Source organism: Echiichthys vipera (assembly GCF_963691815.1).
Source record: "Echiichthys vipera genome assembly, chromosome: 23".
Lineage (NCBI taxonomy): Eukaryota > Metazoa > Chordata > Actinopteri > Perciformes > Trachinidae > Echiichthys > Echiichthys vipera.
In genome coordinates, this window is record NC_139848.1 from 10,378,698 (window position 1) to 10,396,392 (window position 17,695).

At 43.5% G+C, this 17,695-nt stretch overlaps 1 protein-coding gene across 1 annotated transcript in view; it reads left to right on the forward strand.

Moving 5' to 3' along the window:
• Positions 1-17,695, forward strand: part of mgat5 (alpha-1,6-mannosylglycoprotein 6-beta-N-acetylglucosaminyltransferase) — an 86,677-nt gene that overhangs the window by 58,854 nt on the left and 10,128 nt on the right. The window contains exons 11-12 of the mRNA XM_083938301.1: positions 927-1,060; positions 15,534-15,683. Of these exons, the coding sequence (XP_083794427.1) occupies positions 927-1,060; positions 15,534-15,683 (284 nt within the window). The remainder of the gene's footprint in view (positions 1-926; positions 1,061-15,533; positions 15,684-17,695) is intronic.

Sequence of the window (17,695 nt, forward strand, 5' to 3'; positions counted from 1 at the left end):
AGACACGCCACACACAGTATTAATGAAACGACTGTGTAGAACGGTTACGCGTTTTACACTGCGTCATTGTTTCTGCTGTTATCTAGCGCAGTCAGTGCAGCAGCTGTATCCCTGTCGTCATGTGTTTAACATCACCCCCCCAACCCCCACCCCGGCTGACTGACTGGCCGGAATTTGTCTCTTTAGTAATAGCGTTGTGGTTTAAAAAAAAAAACTGACCACAGAAGCTCCCCTGGGGCTTTAACACAAACCACAACTGTGCACCTGAACGCCTCATAGCCTGTGTCACTCACTTGAAGTCATGATGAGGTCTGCATTTCAGTCTGCTAGTACTTTTCCTCAATTAGATTATTAAGCATATTCACGTTGACTCAATCTTTTCTGCCCACACTTCAAAACCCTCGTCTTCATATTTGTTTTACGAGGCAGATGGCGGTGATGTAGAGAGCTGCCAGCTCTCGGGCTCCACACAATTGACCTGCTCATCATGTTGTTCCCATAGTAACTAGTCATCGCCGGGCAAAAAGGAACGGAAGGAACAAAATAACCCAGGGAGCTTGTCGACTTGTGTCGTGCAGCCGTTTCTCTGGAAGAATTACAATCAGTGCTGGGAGTGAAACAGGCTTCTTTAACTGAAGTGTACACAGACACCCGTGTATGATTTATTTGAGGCATTTTCGATTTTTTGCCTCAGTGATGCGTAAATTACGACGAGGAAAATGGCTAACTACTCCTGAAGTCGTTTGTCATCTTATTCCCAAAGAAGCGATCACTGACTTTCTTCCTTTGTGTTTAGCTGAAACACATTTTAATGCATACCACCGAAGCTTAAATGAGAGCTCTGAGAGCTTTTAACTCTTCTCAATCCCTTAGAGGCAAGCGCTGATACTCATAAAAGTTTTGTTTATATGTATTTTTCACTGCAGCTCACACTCCAGACAACAGTTTCCTGGGCTTCGTAGTGGAGCAGCACCTCAACGCCAGCGACATCAGGCACATCGATGACATCAAGAGACAGAACCAGTCGCTGGTCTACGGCAAGGTTGACAACTTCTGGAAGGTATTGTAATCCTTGATCACTCGCACACATGCACGTTTGCGATATTACTGACACATTTTTTACACCACAGAACATTTGGCCCCTCAGAAATCTAAGTGTTTATTGGTACAGACTGATGTAGCCCCGCTACAAACACATCCATCCAGCTTTTGAAATGTGTGTGTGTGTGTGTATATATATATATATATATATATATATATATATATATATGTATTCCCTCTGAAGATGAAAGGAACAGACTTGGCATGCCAATAACACCAGCACACCCAAGGAAAACCCATTTTCAGACCTCTGAGAGCTCTGCGGGGAAACTCTTTGAACGACCTTGGGTAAAAAAACTTTCACTGGAAACTTCATAACAGTCTGGTTATGAAGGAGCTCAAATTCAGCTTATCGCCCTCTCCATGAAGTTTTTTAATATATTCAAATACATGCTCACACTGCGGCACAGAGACCAAGGGGATTACTGTATCCTAGACAAAAAACGACTTAGAGACTTGGAGAGATTTGCACATTGTTTGGCATGCCATGGATGGTTGGATTACCGCCCGCGCCTTGATGAGCTTTCAGCCAACACCATGTATGTTTTAGAGTGGGTCGCTCCAGATCCAAGTGACTGAGCGTTAGGATAGAAGGCTACAACAGAGAATTGTCTTCATGTAACACGCCTGTTAGCGCAAACGCCTTCTCACATCGACAGGCTGCAGTGATGAAGATGGATTGAATAATAAAACCGAACATAACTCAGGAAGGATGTTAAACTGCAAATACTGTTGTCATGGTTTGTTCCACTTGGCTTTGTTTAACTTGACCAACTCATTGGCTTTACATACGTGTCCATAAATTCTGGCTAGTGATTATATTTTATGCACTGAGCTCCCGTGGTTCCATAATTCCTGGAAAGGTCTGATCAAAAAGGGCTAATAGAGGCGTCCACGCCTGGAGCTGCCCACAACAAGTTTGTTTTTTGTTACTACTCACCACTGAGCAGTTGTGTTGAAGCAGATGGGAGTTAAGTGTCTGGATCAAGGGCACTAAAACATGTTTCAAGGCTCGGGTGAGTGTTTATTTGTTCACTCAGACGCCCACTTACTGTCTTTTAAAAAAGGTTCCACATTGTAACAAGTGAGATCCCTTTTTCTTTTTTTTTGTTTTAATTGTAAAGCAGGTCACAGTGCAATAATACTGGGAAAGAATCAAAACACTCAATCCACAGGGAAACAGCCCGTATTCAGAAACCGTGACTTTAACCAAGCCGTGACAATAAAATGAATGTGTTTTGTTGAGCATTAAAGCATGTACACATGTTCCAGTAGAAACGCCAAACCTGAAAATGAGCACGATATGTCCCCTTTAAAACAAGAAAAGGTCTGATCACATAGAGATGTGATTCGTCCTGAGAGAATAATGACAGCAAAAATTCAACCAGTGGCGACTGAAACAGCAAGAAAGTGTTGTGTTTGGAAATATAAATCAGATTGGAACATTAAAGCAATTCTTACCTTTCTGGCAGGTCGCACATCACTTAGTAAAATTTTAACGTGAACAACTCCGCCTCCCTCCAAAGCCCCACCCTCTTCCCCCTGCCTGAACTCTGAGGCTCCCTCCTCCCCGTAAGTGAAACGGTTGGTTTGTTTACACTACTGCTGAGCTTAGCGCTAATGCTAATCTTCCTTGTACAATAACATACGCCGTGTATCACTTCCGTCCTCAAACTGGCTTTTTTGAGGGTGGGAGTGCGTCCACGCCGGAAGTAAAAAGCAGTGTACTGCATTGCCTGGTAGCACACTCAAAAATGGCCAAACCGCCTCTGGATCGATGAACACTCAACGCCGGAAGAGGCGGGACTTAATTCAACCTGGAAAATGGCGGAGCGGTAACAACTAGATTCACTTTATAAATGTAAAAAGAGGATCACAAGGATTTTTGGGCGGTTTGCTGAGTCAGAAGAGTTGATGGCAAAGCTTTTGGAAAAATAAAGAAATAAGAAATATGATGATCGTCATTTCCGGTAAGTGCAGGGCTGCAGTGTGTGATTTCATACAGCACTTACTTGGGGAATTGAATGTAATGAACATGTCAGTACATAGGGCACACAGTGCACGAATGTCAGTACGCTCACTGAAGTGTGCGATTCGGGACACAGCCAAAGTATTACAGAACTATTGTAACTGATAACTGCTGCAGTAGCTTCTGGATGCTGTGTTATCACATGTGATGCTGCGTTCTAGGATTAGGCAAACTAAAAGGACCTGTCGATAGAAACTCGGCGACCATCTCCTCTCTTTTTAAGTCTGGATGTTGCATTAGCCTCCGCCATCGCTGGAAAGCAGAGCCGATGTTGACTCGCTGCAACAGTGTCAGGCAACTGGAAGGGGGGCTGCAACGATGACAGGCATGAAGCTCGGCAAATCATTTCATTCAGACCGAATAAAATGATTGGTCAGACTTTTATCAGAAATATGAGATTGAATATTGATGAGTTTCAGCACATTTAAGTGTGCCAGCTGTATTTTAAGATTACAAAAGAAAAGGGTAAACAGGCCAGAAAGGTAGGAATTGCTTTCACAGTAATGAAAAATAGCTCAAACTTAAAACCTATTCCAAAATGGTATTCTTACTTTTACAGTTTGAATTTCAAAGCCACATTGTTAGGCTCTAAATCCCCAAGGTGTTGTAGTGTTTTAATCCAGAGGTAGCTGACTCGCTGCTGTGCTTTATGGCTTCTAGCACTGAGTCAGAGCACACACAGCAGAGTGCCATTCAGTGTGGCTTTCAAAGGGCAGACAGGGGGAGCCCATCAGCGCGCAGTAAGGGGCATTAGTTGCCAATCAGACTCCCAAGCGTGTTCATTACCTCCTGCTTTTAATTAAAGGGCCATTTTGGAGCCTACTGATAACGAGCCGGCTTACTCCATTCCCTTCCCTCTTCCTTTTAAAGCCGCGCCGTCCTGCGATCTCTCTTTCTCTACACCCGGGAGGTTTCATTTCCGAATGATATATCCCTTATTTGAAATAGAAAGTGGCAACCCACTTTAAGAAATCTATTTCTCACATGAAGGTAAAATTCACAGTGGAATTATATTCAGGTTACGAGATTAATGATCATCTTACACTCGAGGAAGGTGCAGTCTGCGTTTCAATATGTAGAAAGTGGATTCAAAATCTCTTTTCAGCCCTGATGACGGTGCCAGAGCTCAGTGTTCTCCTTCTTCTTCTTACCTCCCATGAACAGTACCTGCTGCCCCCCAGTCACCACTCTAATATCCCTACTCTGCCGTATATCTAGGGAGAAAATGATTTATTTTTTTAATGGAACATTTAGATAATCCAACGTTAATGTTGAAATAAACTGAAAATCGTTTTGCTTTTCTCTACATTAATCACAGCAAGTGCTCCACTAAAGCAACACTAACTCTAAGCTGTAAACATCCTAATGGTGCGTTTATAATTTAACATTTGGGCTTTTTTTTATTGTCTGCTTTACAGGCGTTATAAAACAAATAAAGCGTAGGCTCGATGAGACTTTACAGACTTTGGAAACTGTTAGCAATACATTCCAGGAAATTCTTATCTCATCTGTTTATTTTTTGCTTTATTGAGCTATAAAATGAAAAATAGCGTGGAGAAACTCTGGACATTGAAGCTGGGATCAGTGGATCAAACGGGGACGCTCTGAGCCTGAGCCGGGCGATGTTACAGAAGTGTTCTCCAGCTAAACCCGGCCTCCTTCCCTCGCACCTTAATTTGGTGGGGGTTAATGCGGGTTAGCCAAGTAAGAGTCTCCGCGCAGAGCAGAGCGTATAGAAAGGTTCGCTCTCTGCCTCATCAGTATGCACAGGTGCTCAGGTTGCACTCATCCCACCGGCGCACCAAGTGAACCGGTGTGTGTGAAGACTCAGTGAGCTTCACACACACACACCGGTTCACTTGGTGCGCCGTTGGGTGGGATGTTCTCTCCCTCAAACACATTTTTCCAGCACTTGTTTTATTTTTTTTATCAAAGTTCAACCAGGTGCTTATCAAGTGTGTGCGTTTTCCATTTCTGTGAGCACAAAACAGTTCTGTTTGCCGTGAGAAATTATGGCTGTCCATGTCTTTTTTCGTTTTTTTGGCTCGTCTAGTTCAAGGCTTTTGTATATTCTCAGCATGTTATTGTTTTATAATATTACATCGACACATTCCGGTGCAATAAAGCTATTGTGAGGACTGAAGCTTAATCCTCACAGTATCAGGAACATGAGTCTAGCTTTCTGATCCATGTACCTCACGCAACAACAATCGGAAAAATAAAAATTGTTCTGGTGTTTTTTTCTACTCGGTTTTGTCAGCAAAATCCAATTTTATGTTTTTTTTTTGTTTTTTTAAATAAGCAGCTTCTGATCTGGCTGTAGCAGGCTCTCTTTTAAAGTTGGAGTGATGATACTGGTATATGAGAGTACAGTAGACGGCTTAAGGCATCCACAGATCCACAGGGCTGTCAATGAAGATTCAAAATTCAAATATCTATTCAAATGCGACTGTCTGCACCGGGCATTCTTGCGTGGGATGAGCTCCTCAAACATTAAGCTCCCTGTCTGTGTAGTGTTTGACTGAGCTCAGCTGGTTGTCCAGACGCTGAACCCTACTGGGGAAAGATAAATAACAATAATAAAAATAATAATAAATAAATAAATAACGAGGGAAGAAGAAGAAGACGACGGTACAAAATCTTGGCGTGGGAAAAACCATTTCCATAGGGGTCCCTCCACCTTTGGCCTCAAGATATCTGAATGAAAATGATTTTCTATGGGTACCAGCAAGATTACAGACATGCACACTTAATGCTAATCCCATGCAGTCTGGTGAAAAAGCAGTGCATTTTTTCCCCATACAGTATAAATGTGTTGTTTAACCCTTTACTATAGCTTTTTCTTTCCCCGGCTGGACTTTTGTAACATGGTCTGGGCGGCTACGTATGCTAATCATCTCAAAATACTCTGCATTATTCAGAAGAGGATCATTAGATTCATCTCACACTCAAACACATATGCTCCATCAGCAATACTTTTTAATGAATTATTCAATTTTAACCAGTTCTCAAACGGGTTATCTATCAGATATGTTTGTTCCTCCACAAGTTTATTCACAGGGACCAAGAGCTCCCGGACTCTCTTCATTCTTCCTTACTCTGTCATTAGACATACTTTCATATCGTACCAGACGGGGTAATTATAATAATGGGAGTCCCCATCTTGTCGGACTTTGACGCCGCCTCATTTCCTCTTACCAAAAAAGGGCATTGATGTGACGTTGGGGGGAGGGAGACACGTCCATAAGGCTGACGTTTACCTCTGAGGAGAAGTGAAGTAGCTGTTACTCAAGAGGCCACACCCCTAATTATTTAAACTCTAATAAAATAAAAACTAGCCTGGTACAAACAAATTCACCCCCCTCTGTGTTGTCATGGAGATATGACCTAAACATACAGACTAGAATGTTTTTTTGTACCAGGCCTTAAACAGGTTTAATGATGCTGTTTAACATGGGGGTCAATGAGAAACTGCTCTGTTATGAAACCTGTGACCTAGTGGACACTCAGAGAACTGCAATTTATGGCACTTCCTTATTGGATCAACCAGGAAGTCGCTGTGATGGGGGCGTGGTCATGAATGATCTCATCACTTCCGTCCCTCTCCATTTCTTCACGTCTTTTTTTCCCTATTTAACACGGATCATTCCTGTACTCCGTCTCCTTTTTAGCCAAAGTTTATTTGTCAGCTGTATCGATCTGATTTTATTGTGATCATTGAAAGGGGTGGAACTCCTCTACAAGCCCGTTTTGCTTTGTTCCCTCCTTGCACCAAAATTGCTAATGTGTGCTAAGAAAAATAATTGGATATTTCTGCATAAATGGGGACAGACTGGAACGACGTTACTAGCCATTTCATTGTGGTGAGACATTTTTTCACATTTACAAGTTTCCCTCAAATTAGATTTAAAAAAAATCTAAGTATACCATAATATATTGGAGCGTAACTGCTGTAACATATTGCCAGAGAATATTCTTGCAAACACGCTGCCCTGCTGGTGTCCGACACTCATTTGGACATTGCCGTCAGCAGTGCCTGCCATGAAAAATGCATGCCTGATAAGGTCAGTCTAGCTGAAATGTTGCAATTATAAAATGACTGTGAGCTAATTGACAGCACGCAGAAGCACAGGGAGAGTTCGACTGCTCCAGGGGGTGCCGCGCTTTATGTGAAATTGCAAGTCAAGTCACTTCTGCCCAGGCCTCCCTGGGACCTCATGAAGGGGCCGAAGCAGCAGGTCGCTCCTCCGTCCTGAAGGTCGAGTAGGAAACAGATGAAAGGAGCAGGATGGAAAGTCATTATTTTTTTGTTGTTGAAGAGGCAGTGACGACAGAGAGCCTCCAAATAAAAATGACCGGAGCACCTCTGAGGGAGCCGTTTCCATGGCAACCCAGTTGGAGGAGTAGAAAGGCAGAGCGAGGGAGCTTAACGTCTTTGCTCTCTCTCTCTCTCTCTCTCTCTCTCTCTCTCTCTCTCTCTCTCTCTCTCTCTCTCTCTCTCTCTCTCTCCTCTTTGTCTCTCTTTCCATACATACACAAGCTATAAATACAGATATTTCATTATTCAATATTAAAACATATCTCTCATTTTGTCACAATGTGTTATTCAGCTCCTCTTTAACTGGTATGGATTTAATCTAAAAAAAAAAAAATTTAAATAATCATAATGGATTTTACCTGGGCTCACCTCATCTCCATGAAATTGCTCAGTGTCAGTTTTTCCAGCCTTCAGTGTGCAAGAAAGCATTGGACGAGGCAGAAGGGCACGCGGGGAAAAGGTGTGAACGAGTAATGTGTGTGTGTGGGGGGGGGGGGGGGGGGGGGGCGGCAAGCCCTTGGCAGCAGATCAGAGGACGTGGTGAAGAAAGAGGAATCACACAGAGCTGATAGGGGCACGCAGGGACAAACACACGCCCACAATGACCTGACATGCAGAGCAGGAAAGGCAACAATCCTGCACTCCTCTCCATGCAGGCTCACAAACAGACAACAATGCGTTTCATCCCCTTCCTCGTGATAGATAACCGAGCCGCGTTCAACATTAGGAATTAGTACAAGTTTATTTAAAAGGGGACAGTGCAATTTCATAAAACACATGATTACACATTAAAAAAGCCAGAATCAGCCAGAAGGCTAGTTTTCATCTGTCGTCCCCTGGCCATGATGTGAAAAAGGGCAATAAAATTACAATTTAAGAAAGAATAAAAGAAAAGGAAAAAAGGACACAATACTTGTACAATATAATACAAAACACTTACTATACAATTTAGAAATAATACAACATCACGACATAACATTTCATCATATCAAAACATCACAACAGGCTTATCTTTTAGTGTAGACAGCTGTAGGTGTTGATAAGCCACATTTTTTTGTGAAGGCCTTGTATGTTGTGAGCAGTTTAACCTCCTCAGGTGCTGAGTTCCACACATTTGCAGGAATATAACAGTCACCTCTGACAGAGCCTCGAGTGACACGCTTAAGGCTGTTTCTTTGGTTGATGAACTCTGCCAGAGGATCTGGGGCCAGTTTATGCAGGACTCTATAGGTCCGTTGTAAGTCTGCAAATGTGTGAAGACTTTCCGAATTTAAAACACTGTCTTGTCTTTAAAATTGCACAGTGATGAGAGAGCCTAGGTTTTTTTATCCGCCTGCGCTCGTCTGATCTGATGAAGCAATCCCCCTGTGCCGTTCAACTGGCAGGAGTGCCAGGGTAGAAACCTGAATTGACGTTTGAGAAAAGAGCCGGGTCGGAAAATGTTGTTGCGGTTATTGAATCGACTCCTTCAGTCACAGATGTTGTGTTGAATTAGGCTCAAAACAATTCCAGAGGGCGCTTTTTTCCCCCCACTTTTGTCCGTCCAGAGCATTTTACGACTAGAACGGCTGCATTTTCTGATTAACTTTCAATATTCGAAACCACAAAAGAGTTGGAGTTGACCGTTTGAACATTTGGTTGAAGCTGATTAGGATTATCACGATCCTTTCACCGCACACTGACCTTACGACGATTCAGCATGACTTTAATGTCTTCAATCCGTCTACTTTTACTATCCTATTGAGCAGAGGGAGGATTTTTGGATTGTCTTGGTATCTGGGGTGTCTTGTTTGTGTTATGTCTGTTTGGTCTTCCTGGGTAGAAATTGTGAACTACCTTGTACACGTAACCTTTAATGCATTTGTCAATTGTATGCCCCTGAGAAAAGCAATAAACAAAGTGTGGAGGGGGGAAAAAGAAGAATTGTCAGTGAGATAAACAAGAATAGCTAGTATTTTTATTAAAGGAAACATTCCGAACTCTGCTTTTGTAATTATTATTCCTGAAAGAGTACGGACCCCTCCTGCTGCCACCTGTTTTGTTCACTGCATGCTTCACTAAGTAGTAGTTTGAATGTATGGGAACGGCGTTGAGTCCCCCCCCTCCCTGGTGCCATTAGCTCCTGTACACAAGGTGCAAAGCTTTTAATTGCACCCAATGAAGCATGTGCCGTTGCAGGTGTTGCCATCGCTGCGGGACGGGCGGGAATAAGATATCTGCTGCATGTGTTTCTCATTTCTCTGTCTCGAACAGATACAGAGCAGGGACTCACTTTTCAGAAACACCTCCTCCGCTGTCTGGGTCAAAAAACACGCTCTGGATAGATATCAACCTCCAACAGGTTACAAGCTGTTATATCTAACGGGGCGTGGGAGGGCATCGAGGTAAATAACGTCTCCTAACTGCTCTCCAAGCACTTCTGGATACTATTTACCACCCATGTTCCCCTGGCGGTTTCTAAGTATCTGCCAGTGTCTAATGGGTTTTACAGTGCATGTGGTGAGCTGCTTATTTACAAGCACAGCTGTCAAACGTTGCTCTGTTAGTCTAGGAATCTTTGCGTAGTAGTGGTGGGTCGTCTCTCTCCAAATCGGACGTTTAAAAAAATGGATTAGTTGAAATATCAGTGTTTAGGAAGACTGTTGCAGCGAACAGTCAGAGCAGTCAGGGCCTGATGACCGACTGTCGCGTCCTTGAACCACTGCCGTCACTTCTGACTGACTCAATGTTATGACATCATTGCAGAGCTGTGTGTGTGTAATGGGTTCTGCGTCAAAGAGTGCGTTATGTTCCTCCCTTCTCTGAAGAATGGGCGGAGTGAATTTTGGTGCGTACACTTTGAGTTTTCAGGGCCCGACAATCTGTCAACTTAAAATGACTTTTCCGAACGGGGACGGCGTTTGATTTTTGACGTCTAAAGGCAGTTTGAAGGTCGAGTAAGTTTCACCAAGTGCGCTTGTCTGCATACTGATGAGGTGAAAGCTCTTTTTTTTATGCCAAACAGGAGGAAGGAAGAGAGAATCTGTATTGTACACAGCGTCTCAGGTGGAGGGAGAGGTTGATTGTCTCAGTTGAAATGTGCTATAAAGCAAGATTTATCCAGAGGAAGCACCGAAACATCAGAATGTGCTCTCAGCCCTACGCCTCTGCCCCTGTACCAACATATAGAGGAGAAGTTTAATGATAGAAGGGAAAACATGTGCGTCACGCTCACATTTCAAGCTTGATGACTGAAGAGAGGTGCTGCTCCATACTTAAAGGTCCCATATTATTCTCATTTTCAGGTTCATACCTGTATTTTGGGTTTTTACTAGACCATGTCTGCGCTCATTGCAGCCGGGGAGTGACTGTAACAGCGCTGTAACTGCACTTTCTACCTATATACAGTAAAGTTGTGACATCACAACCGTACAGACGACCTGACAGCTCGTGTAAAGAGGTTTAAAGGCACAGTTTCTGAATACAGGCTGTGTGCATTTCACTGTGGATTGAGTTTTGGCACTTTCACAGTGTTTATACAGCACCTCAACCTGCTTTATAATAAAAAACACATGAAAGTCTCCCTTTTTACAATATGGGAGCTTTTAAAAAAAATCCAGATCAAAAGGGGACAGGGATGGGGGCTTAAGTAAAGGCCACTTAAAGTCTGTAACAGCTCTCCGTATATAACCCTCAGCCATCATAAAGAGGACTCAATGGCATCCATAGGAAGTTAGCTGAGTACCTTGTTTACCTTTACTTCCTCACTACGAGGGTAAGGATTAGGTTGTGTCTCCTGTAACTTCCCTCCCCGAACACTCAGCCCTCACTTCAGCCGACAGAAGGCTGCCGCCGTCGCCGCCTCTCCTGTTTCCTCTCTGAGCCAGCGTTTACAAATTCCCTCTGATTTACAAGGTCATAAAACACTCCTCCTCCTCCTCCTCGTCCTCCTGCTCTCCTGCTTCAATCAACCTCTCCAGCTACAGCAGTTATTTTATAACTCCCCAAGCACGTGTTCCCGTACGAGGCTGCCGAAATCGATCTGCTTCCTGGTTTCAGATTGCATGTGGTCTTAGGAGACGTATGCGCTCACATACCTTCTGTGTCTGTACGCCTGCTACTGTTAGAAAGTCATAACTTCAGTCTACTTCACGGTGCGCTGACAGCAAAGACAGGATTATGAACTGAAGTTGACATACTAGCGTTCCATGAAGAAGAAGAAAAAGATTCCCAAGCGGGTCTAAAAAGCGGCGATCCACCACGAGCTTCTCTCACTCGTCATCCCACTTCTCTATTCCTGTCGCGCTTTGCCAACGATGTAATCTTTCTACACCTCTCAACGTGTTTCTAGGTGGTTCTTTTTAAACACGCTCCCTCTTATCACAACTCCATGTGTGTGTGTGTGTGTGTGCATGTGTGTGAGAGAGAGAAAGAGAGAATGTAGCCATACTCCAGAGAGCATCTGGCAAGTGATGTCCTCTGACCGTGAAGCTTTGTGTGGCGACTGCCTCAGAGGATCACGACAATCTCTGTTCCTCTTCTGTACCCACACACACACACACACACACATACACACACGCACACGCGCACACGCGGTCACAATAAACACATCACACACATCCTGCTGCCTGAAGACGCTTTATTATGTTTTTCCTTTTAGTGGTGTTTTTTTTCTCTCCTCTCCAGGCAGTAATTTACAGTACTACTTCGAACTTACATTACAGTACTTTTTTTTTTTTGCATTTTATAATTGCTTTGGCGCTGGAATTCTGCACCGTAGCAATCTTAAATTCAATTTATTCAATAAATTATGAACTCCAACAAACCATACCTAATCGGAACATGTTTGAAATGTATGTATATCCTTAAGATTCTGTAAGCGTTTTTGTATGAAGATGCAACAGCTGATGTAAAAGTGCAACGAATATCTTAAAGCAATAAAAAAAAGTGTCAAAAATAATAATAATGGTCGAAAAATATCAGTGTTCATAGTATTTCTTGACTCTTTTTGTTGTTTTGATGTATCGGCTCTTCTTTTTCCCATCGGCTGTTTCTAACTTTCTGTACCAGCTTCTATAGATTTTTGAAAGTGTATGTGTGAGTGTGAGTGCGTGCGTGTGTGCGCATGCTTGTGTTTTCAGGTACCTAACAGCAACTTTCATTTATAAATCCCCTCACACACAAATCCTAGCTCAGCTCTCCTGAGTGAAAAGATTACTGGGTAGTGATTTCACCTTCTAATTAGGACTTCATCTCTCACACACACACACCCCCGCACACACACACCCACACACACACCCACACACACACACCAGGCTGCTTTAGTTACCGCAGGCTGGTCGGAGGCATCTGATAGCGAGGCCCCCAGGGACTCTGACGAGCGGCTACCTGAAATTTAAGCCCCAAAAAGAAGCACAGAGGCAGACACACACACATACAGAGAGAGAGTGAGCACAAGGGTAGCGGAGAGCAGAGCGATTTCAAAGGCAGGCTCGTGCGTAGGAGTTGTGTGTGAGTATGAAACAGGTAGCTTTTAACAATAATGACCTCGCTGCCCCATGAGCGTCGCAACTATTGGTAATCGATCATATCCCAGTGTGTAGAGTACGAGTGCGTGGACGTACCGGTGAATGTGCCTTTGAGGCATCCTGTCATTATGGAGAAAATGGCCAGCTTTCAGCTCCTGTATACTGCGTCCCCGAAGGGCTTTAAGAGCCTTGCACTGGACTGTTAGCGCCTCCCGTATGGTGCGAGACAAAGTGAAAAAGACACAATCTACACAGTTTCAGCAGGAGACACAGGGGGATATTTTGTGTTCCAATTTGGCAGGGTTGTACGGCTGTCATGTCCTCGTTTTTTTGAAAATCAAAGCCCTGCTGTGACAATCTCAGCGTGGGGACCATCAAAGGGCCTTATTTTATTATGGAAGTAATATTTCCATCCAAGCTGATTAACTTGACTTATTTCTTTTTCTTCTGGGGACTTCTATGACCAACTCGACAGCGACTGCCAAGAAACTAAAAAGATGTTCAACATAAATACATTAAAGACTAGTTCAAGTCACTGTTGGCCTGATGTTCTAAGTTAATCAGCACTTTTTGGAGACTTTGTCGTGATATTTTACCACATCACATTTTGCCTCTGAGACCCACCGCGGACCCGTCTTTTCGAGGGAGATGGCAGGTCAAGTCTTGCGCCTACAAATATTAAAAGTGTAGGGTGTATGGGCTTATATATTATGATGGAAGCGTCTGATGGCCATTCACATGCTCCATTATGTCACAGAAGTTTCGTTACACACATTTGGTGCAAAATGTGTTTTTTACCACTTGAGGATTCATATTTAAAAAATCCCTCCAAAATACCACTTTAAGGACACTGTTAAAAAAAATCCATAGTCATGATTTGAAGAGTTTGACATTTGGAGATTGGAATGAATGAAAAAAAAAACCTTATTGTAAACATACGTAGGTAAATCCTCCATCCTCTGAATGCCCTGGGTCTCTAACTGAAGAAACACTTTCACTACAATGAAATGGCTACTGTGGAGACTTACACCATCACACATGAATACAGTTGGGCTCATTGCGCAGATCTGAGCGCAGAATTGGTCGTAGGACAGGACCCATGTGTGATTTATGAAACATTCGTATCTGACCAATCTCAGCGTACAAATGAGCGGGTCTTGATAAATGCGGCGGCTGAATTCGATCGTCATTAACGTGTTACGCCCTTAAAAATTCCTGGTTCGAAGGCCTCGCTCACTGAGGTCAAGCACGGAGACAAGGAAGACTGGGAAGAAAAGAAACTTTTCCGACACAGAGATCGGCACCCTGACATCCGACATGGAGCAAAATAAAGATGTGCTTTTGAGATTGATCGTAGCTCCCGCTCACGTCCAAATTGATAAATGCCGAAGTTTGCCATGAAATGGTCGTACGCACGTTTTTCTGCCGTACGTTCGTTTAATAAATGAGGGCCATTGAGTTTCGGCTTCCAGTCAGACACATTTTATGACATTCAACACTGTTTGGGGACCCCAGTATGCAGAAATATTTAGTTGTCATAAATGATCATTATGGCAGTTAAAACCCCAGATTTAGTATCATTTCTAACTGTGCTTCAGTACTCGCTGGGTTGTAATTCTTAATATTCCAAACACATGAACGCAGAGGCAAAGTGCAGTAAAAAAAAAAAAAAAAAAAAAAGAAACTGCAGTCATTTCTGGGGAACATTAAAGGTGCCCTTGAAGATGAAAGAGCACTCTTTAGGCGGAGCGAAATGAATATTAAAAACATCTATTTTGGGTTGGGGGTCTGGGGGGGGGGGTATAAATGCTTTAAAAAGATGACCGGTTTCGACCTTGCAGGGTCTCTGTCAGGGTGGATATAATAAGAACGGATTGACTGCACCTGTAACGCTGCAGGCTGAAGTAAAAAAACAATAGACATTGTTCCAGACTCTGATAACGGCTCGCTTTCCACAAGAAACCCACCTGTTGTTGTCCTGCGTGACAACTTAAGCCTCAAATCCAGAGTTATCCTAACTGTTATTCGCTTGTCAAACAATCAAATATATATTTAAATGGATTCTCTTCCTAGTTTCACTTTTGACGTCGTCCACTTTAAAATCCGCCGGGTATTCTTCCTGTGTGGTGGGAATGGGCTGGACCACGGCTTTTAGTGGAAATGAGGCTTTATTGGCTTGCTTTGAATGCTTTATTGTGTTTGTGATCAAGGACATGGTGGATCAGGTAGACTTTAATAACAATAGCAGGGTATTGTGCGCACTGATGCTCCTCATACACTGCTATTTTTAGCTGTGCCTGCCTCGTGGCCAGATGGCCTGTCAGGTTGCTTGTACAAAAGTTCAGCAGGCCACATAAAGTAATGATCCCTCTCCAAAAAGTGGTTTGTTCCAGGATCTTTTTTCTGGATTGGATCAGCTTACACTTAAATAACCTTTATGGTTTTTTTGGTTTTTTAAATCACCTCTCATCCAGGCGGCTTCATCAGTTCATGTACGCATCTGACCAGGCTGGGACTGGGCTGGTGTGTTTTTAAGTGACGGAGAATAAACTGACTGTGTCGCTCTGTTTGTTTCCAGGACAAAAAGAAATACCTTGACATCATCCACAGCTACATGGAGGTCCACGGCACCGTGCACGGCACCAGCACCGTGCACCTCCCGAGCTACGTCAAGAACCACGGCATCCTGAGCGGCCGAGACCTGCAGTTCCTCCTCAGAGAAACCAAGGTGAGCCCGCCCGGCTGTTAAAAAAAAAAAAGAAAAGAAAGAAAGCCATAAAGCAACTCCCACGCTTTTCCCTGTCATTTTTTGTCAATGATCAATAAACCGTGGCCCAGATAACCTGCAGAGTATCCAGGACACACTGTAGCTTCAAAGCATGGCCTTTTTTATAGGCAAAGGCGGTGAACATTCCCGTTTTTTCGGTGTTAGGTGCTAAAAATGTAGTTCAAAAGACGAGTAAGTAACAGTAAAAGTCATAAAAGAGCGTCTTTATGTGCACAGAGGCTCCCTCATGAAAGAGCCTTGTTCCGAGTGGCTGTAGTTTGAGGCTGTCCTCCGTCCACAGAAGCACTTCTCCATTCACGTCATGACTTGTCTCTTCCTCTCACTACTCCAAACACTCATTCACAAAGACAAGGACGCAGCCAGAGTGCAGCCGGGGCTAGACTGTACCGCGCAGAGCGAGCTCCTCAGCCAAAACACACTTTACATGTTCACAGAATGTGTGTGTGTGTGTGTGTTGAGCTGTTTAAGCAAGTGGAGAGGAAGACTATAATAAATATCCTGGTCCTTTTAACCCAAGTTTAACTTTACAAACTAATGTAGTTAGTTAATTGTGTGTTTTTTATGGCCTTGGAATATGCTGTGTTAATATAGGAAGTGAATTTTCACTCAGTGTTATGGAGCTGCCTTAGGGGAACAGAATTCAAATATATTCTCCTCAAAGAAACGTGTCTGCCGAAGGTGAAAAGCCTCATTACTGCTGGCATGGAAAGATAGAGTGTGTCTTTTGGCTCCAGTCGGCATCCTTTTCAGGAGAATAAGGTGGGAGAGAGCTTCGATTTCTCCAGCCTCTGAAACCAGATGCCTTCCCATCATAGCAGGGAGAGAGAGCAGAGGCACAGAGAGAGAGAGAGAGAGACATCAGACAAGAGCTGGGCCAGGGATACAAGTGCAAACAAACCATAGATCATGATTCAGACACTTATAGAAAGAAAAAAAACGATGGATTGAGTTTTAAAGCCCCTTTTTTGTTGTGGAAGGATCCTGAGCATTGCTGCGGCCAAGAAGAAAATGATTCTTGGCTGCCAAAAAAATCCAGCTCTCTTGCTGAGCACCTAAAACCAAGGACCCAGGGATGCTGGAAGCACTGATAAACAAAAGCCAAAGGTCTATTCTGCAGTGGAGCATTGGAAACAACTTGCTAAAGACTAAAGGGACCCAACACTCGCGCATCTGTGAATTTAGATCCTGGTAGCATAGCAGGTTAACTCTCAGCAGAGAGTCAGTTACGGGTGAAGCTTCCATATCCTCTCACCACATGCAGACCCCCAATTAAATCCAACAAAACCCCAACATTAAGCCACGTTGTTGTTTAAGAGCTTCGGAGGAAAAACAGGAGGCGTCGTGGGTAGTTTCCCTTGTGCCGCTTAAACAACACATTCACTGTTACCTGCGTTCACACAGCCTGGGCTAATTGGCCTCATGGGGTTTAACCATTAACAGAGTGAATTGTGAAAACAGAGTATGAGGAAGAAGAAGTGGAGCGCGTTGCTCTTGGCGCATTTGATTTTCCCTCAAACTCAATTCCCTGAAATCAATACAGACGTGCTGTTGTGTGTCAGGGGAATACGCTGGTGATCAAAGTTTTTTACCGCGTCATGTTGCACGCTGATGGGGGCCAAAGGTTTTCTATTTCTCTTCCATTTGGTACGTCTAACGCTTCCTGTTTGATTGCCTCCAACTGTCATCGTGTCACTTATTTTCTATCTCTTCCGTACTCCTCCACACGCGGACAAACACGGGCCGATATTAGCCTAACCCTAGAGCCCTTTTGGCCTATCCCGCAAAGAAGAAGAAGGAAATCTTTCACTGGAAATATGTTTCTAAAAAAAACGACATGTGCACCTGTGGACTAGGCCTTAAGAGAAGGAAGACTTTCTCCGTCTTGGTATGAGTCACATCATATTCTTGGTAGAAGACAAACATCCCAGGGCAGCTGGGGGAATTAGAAAACA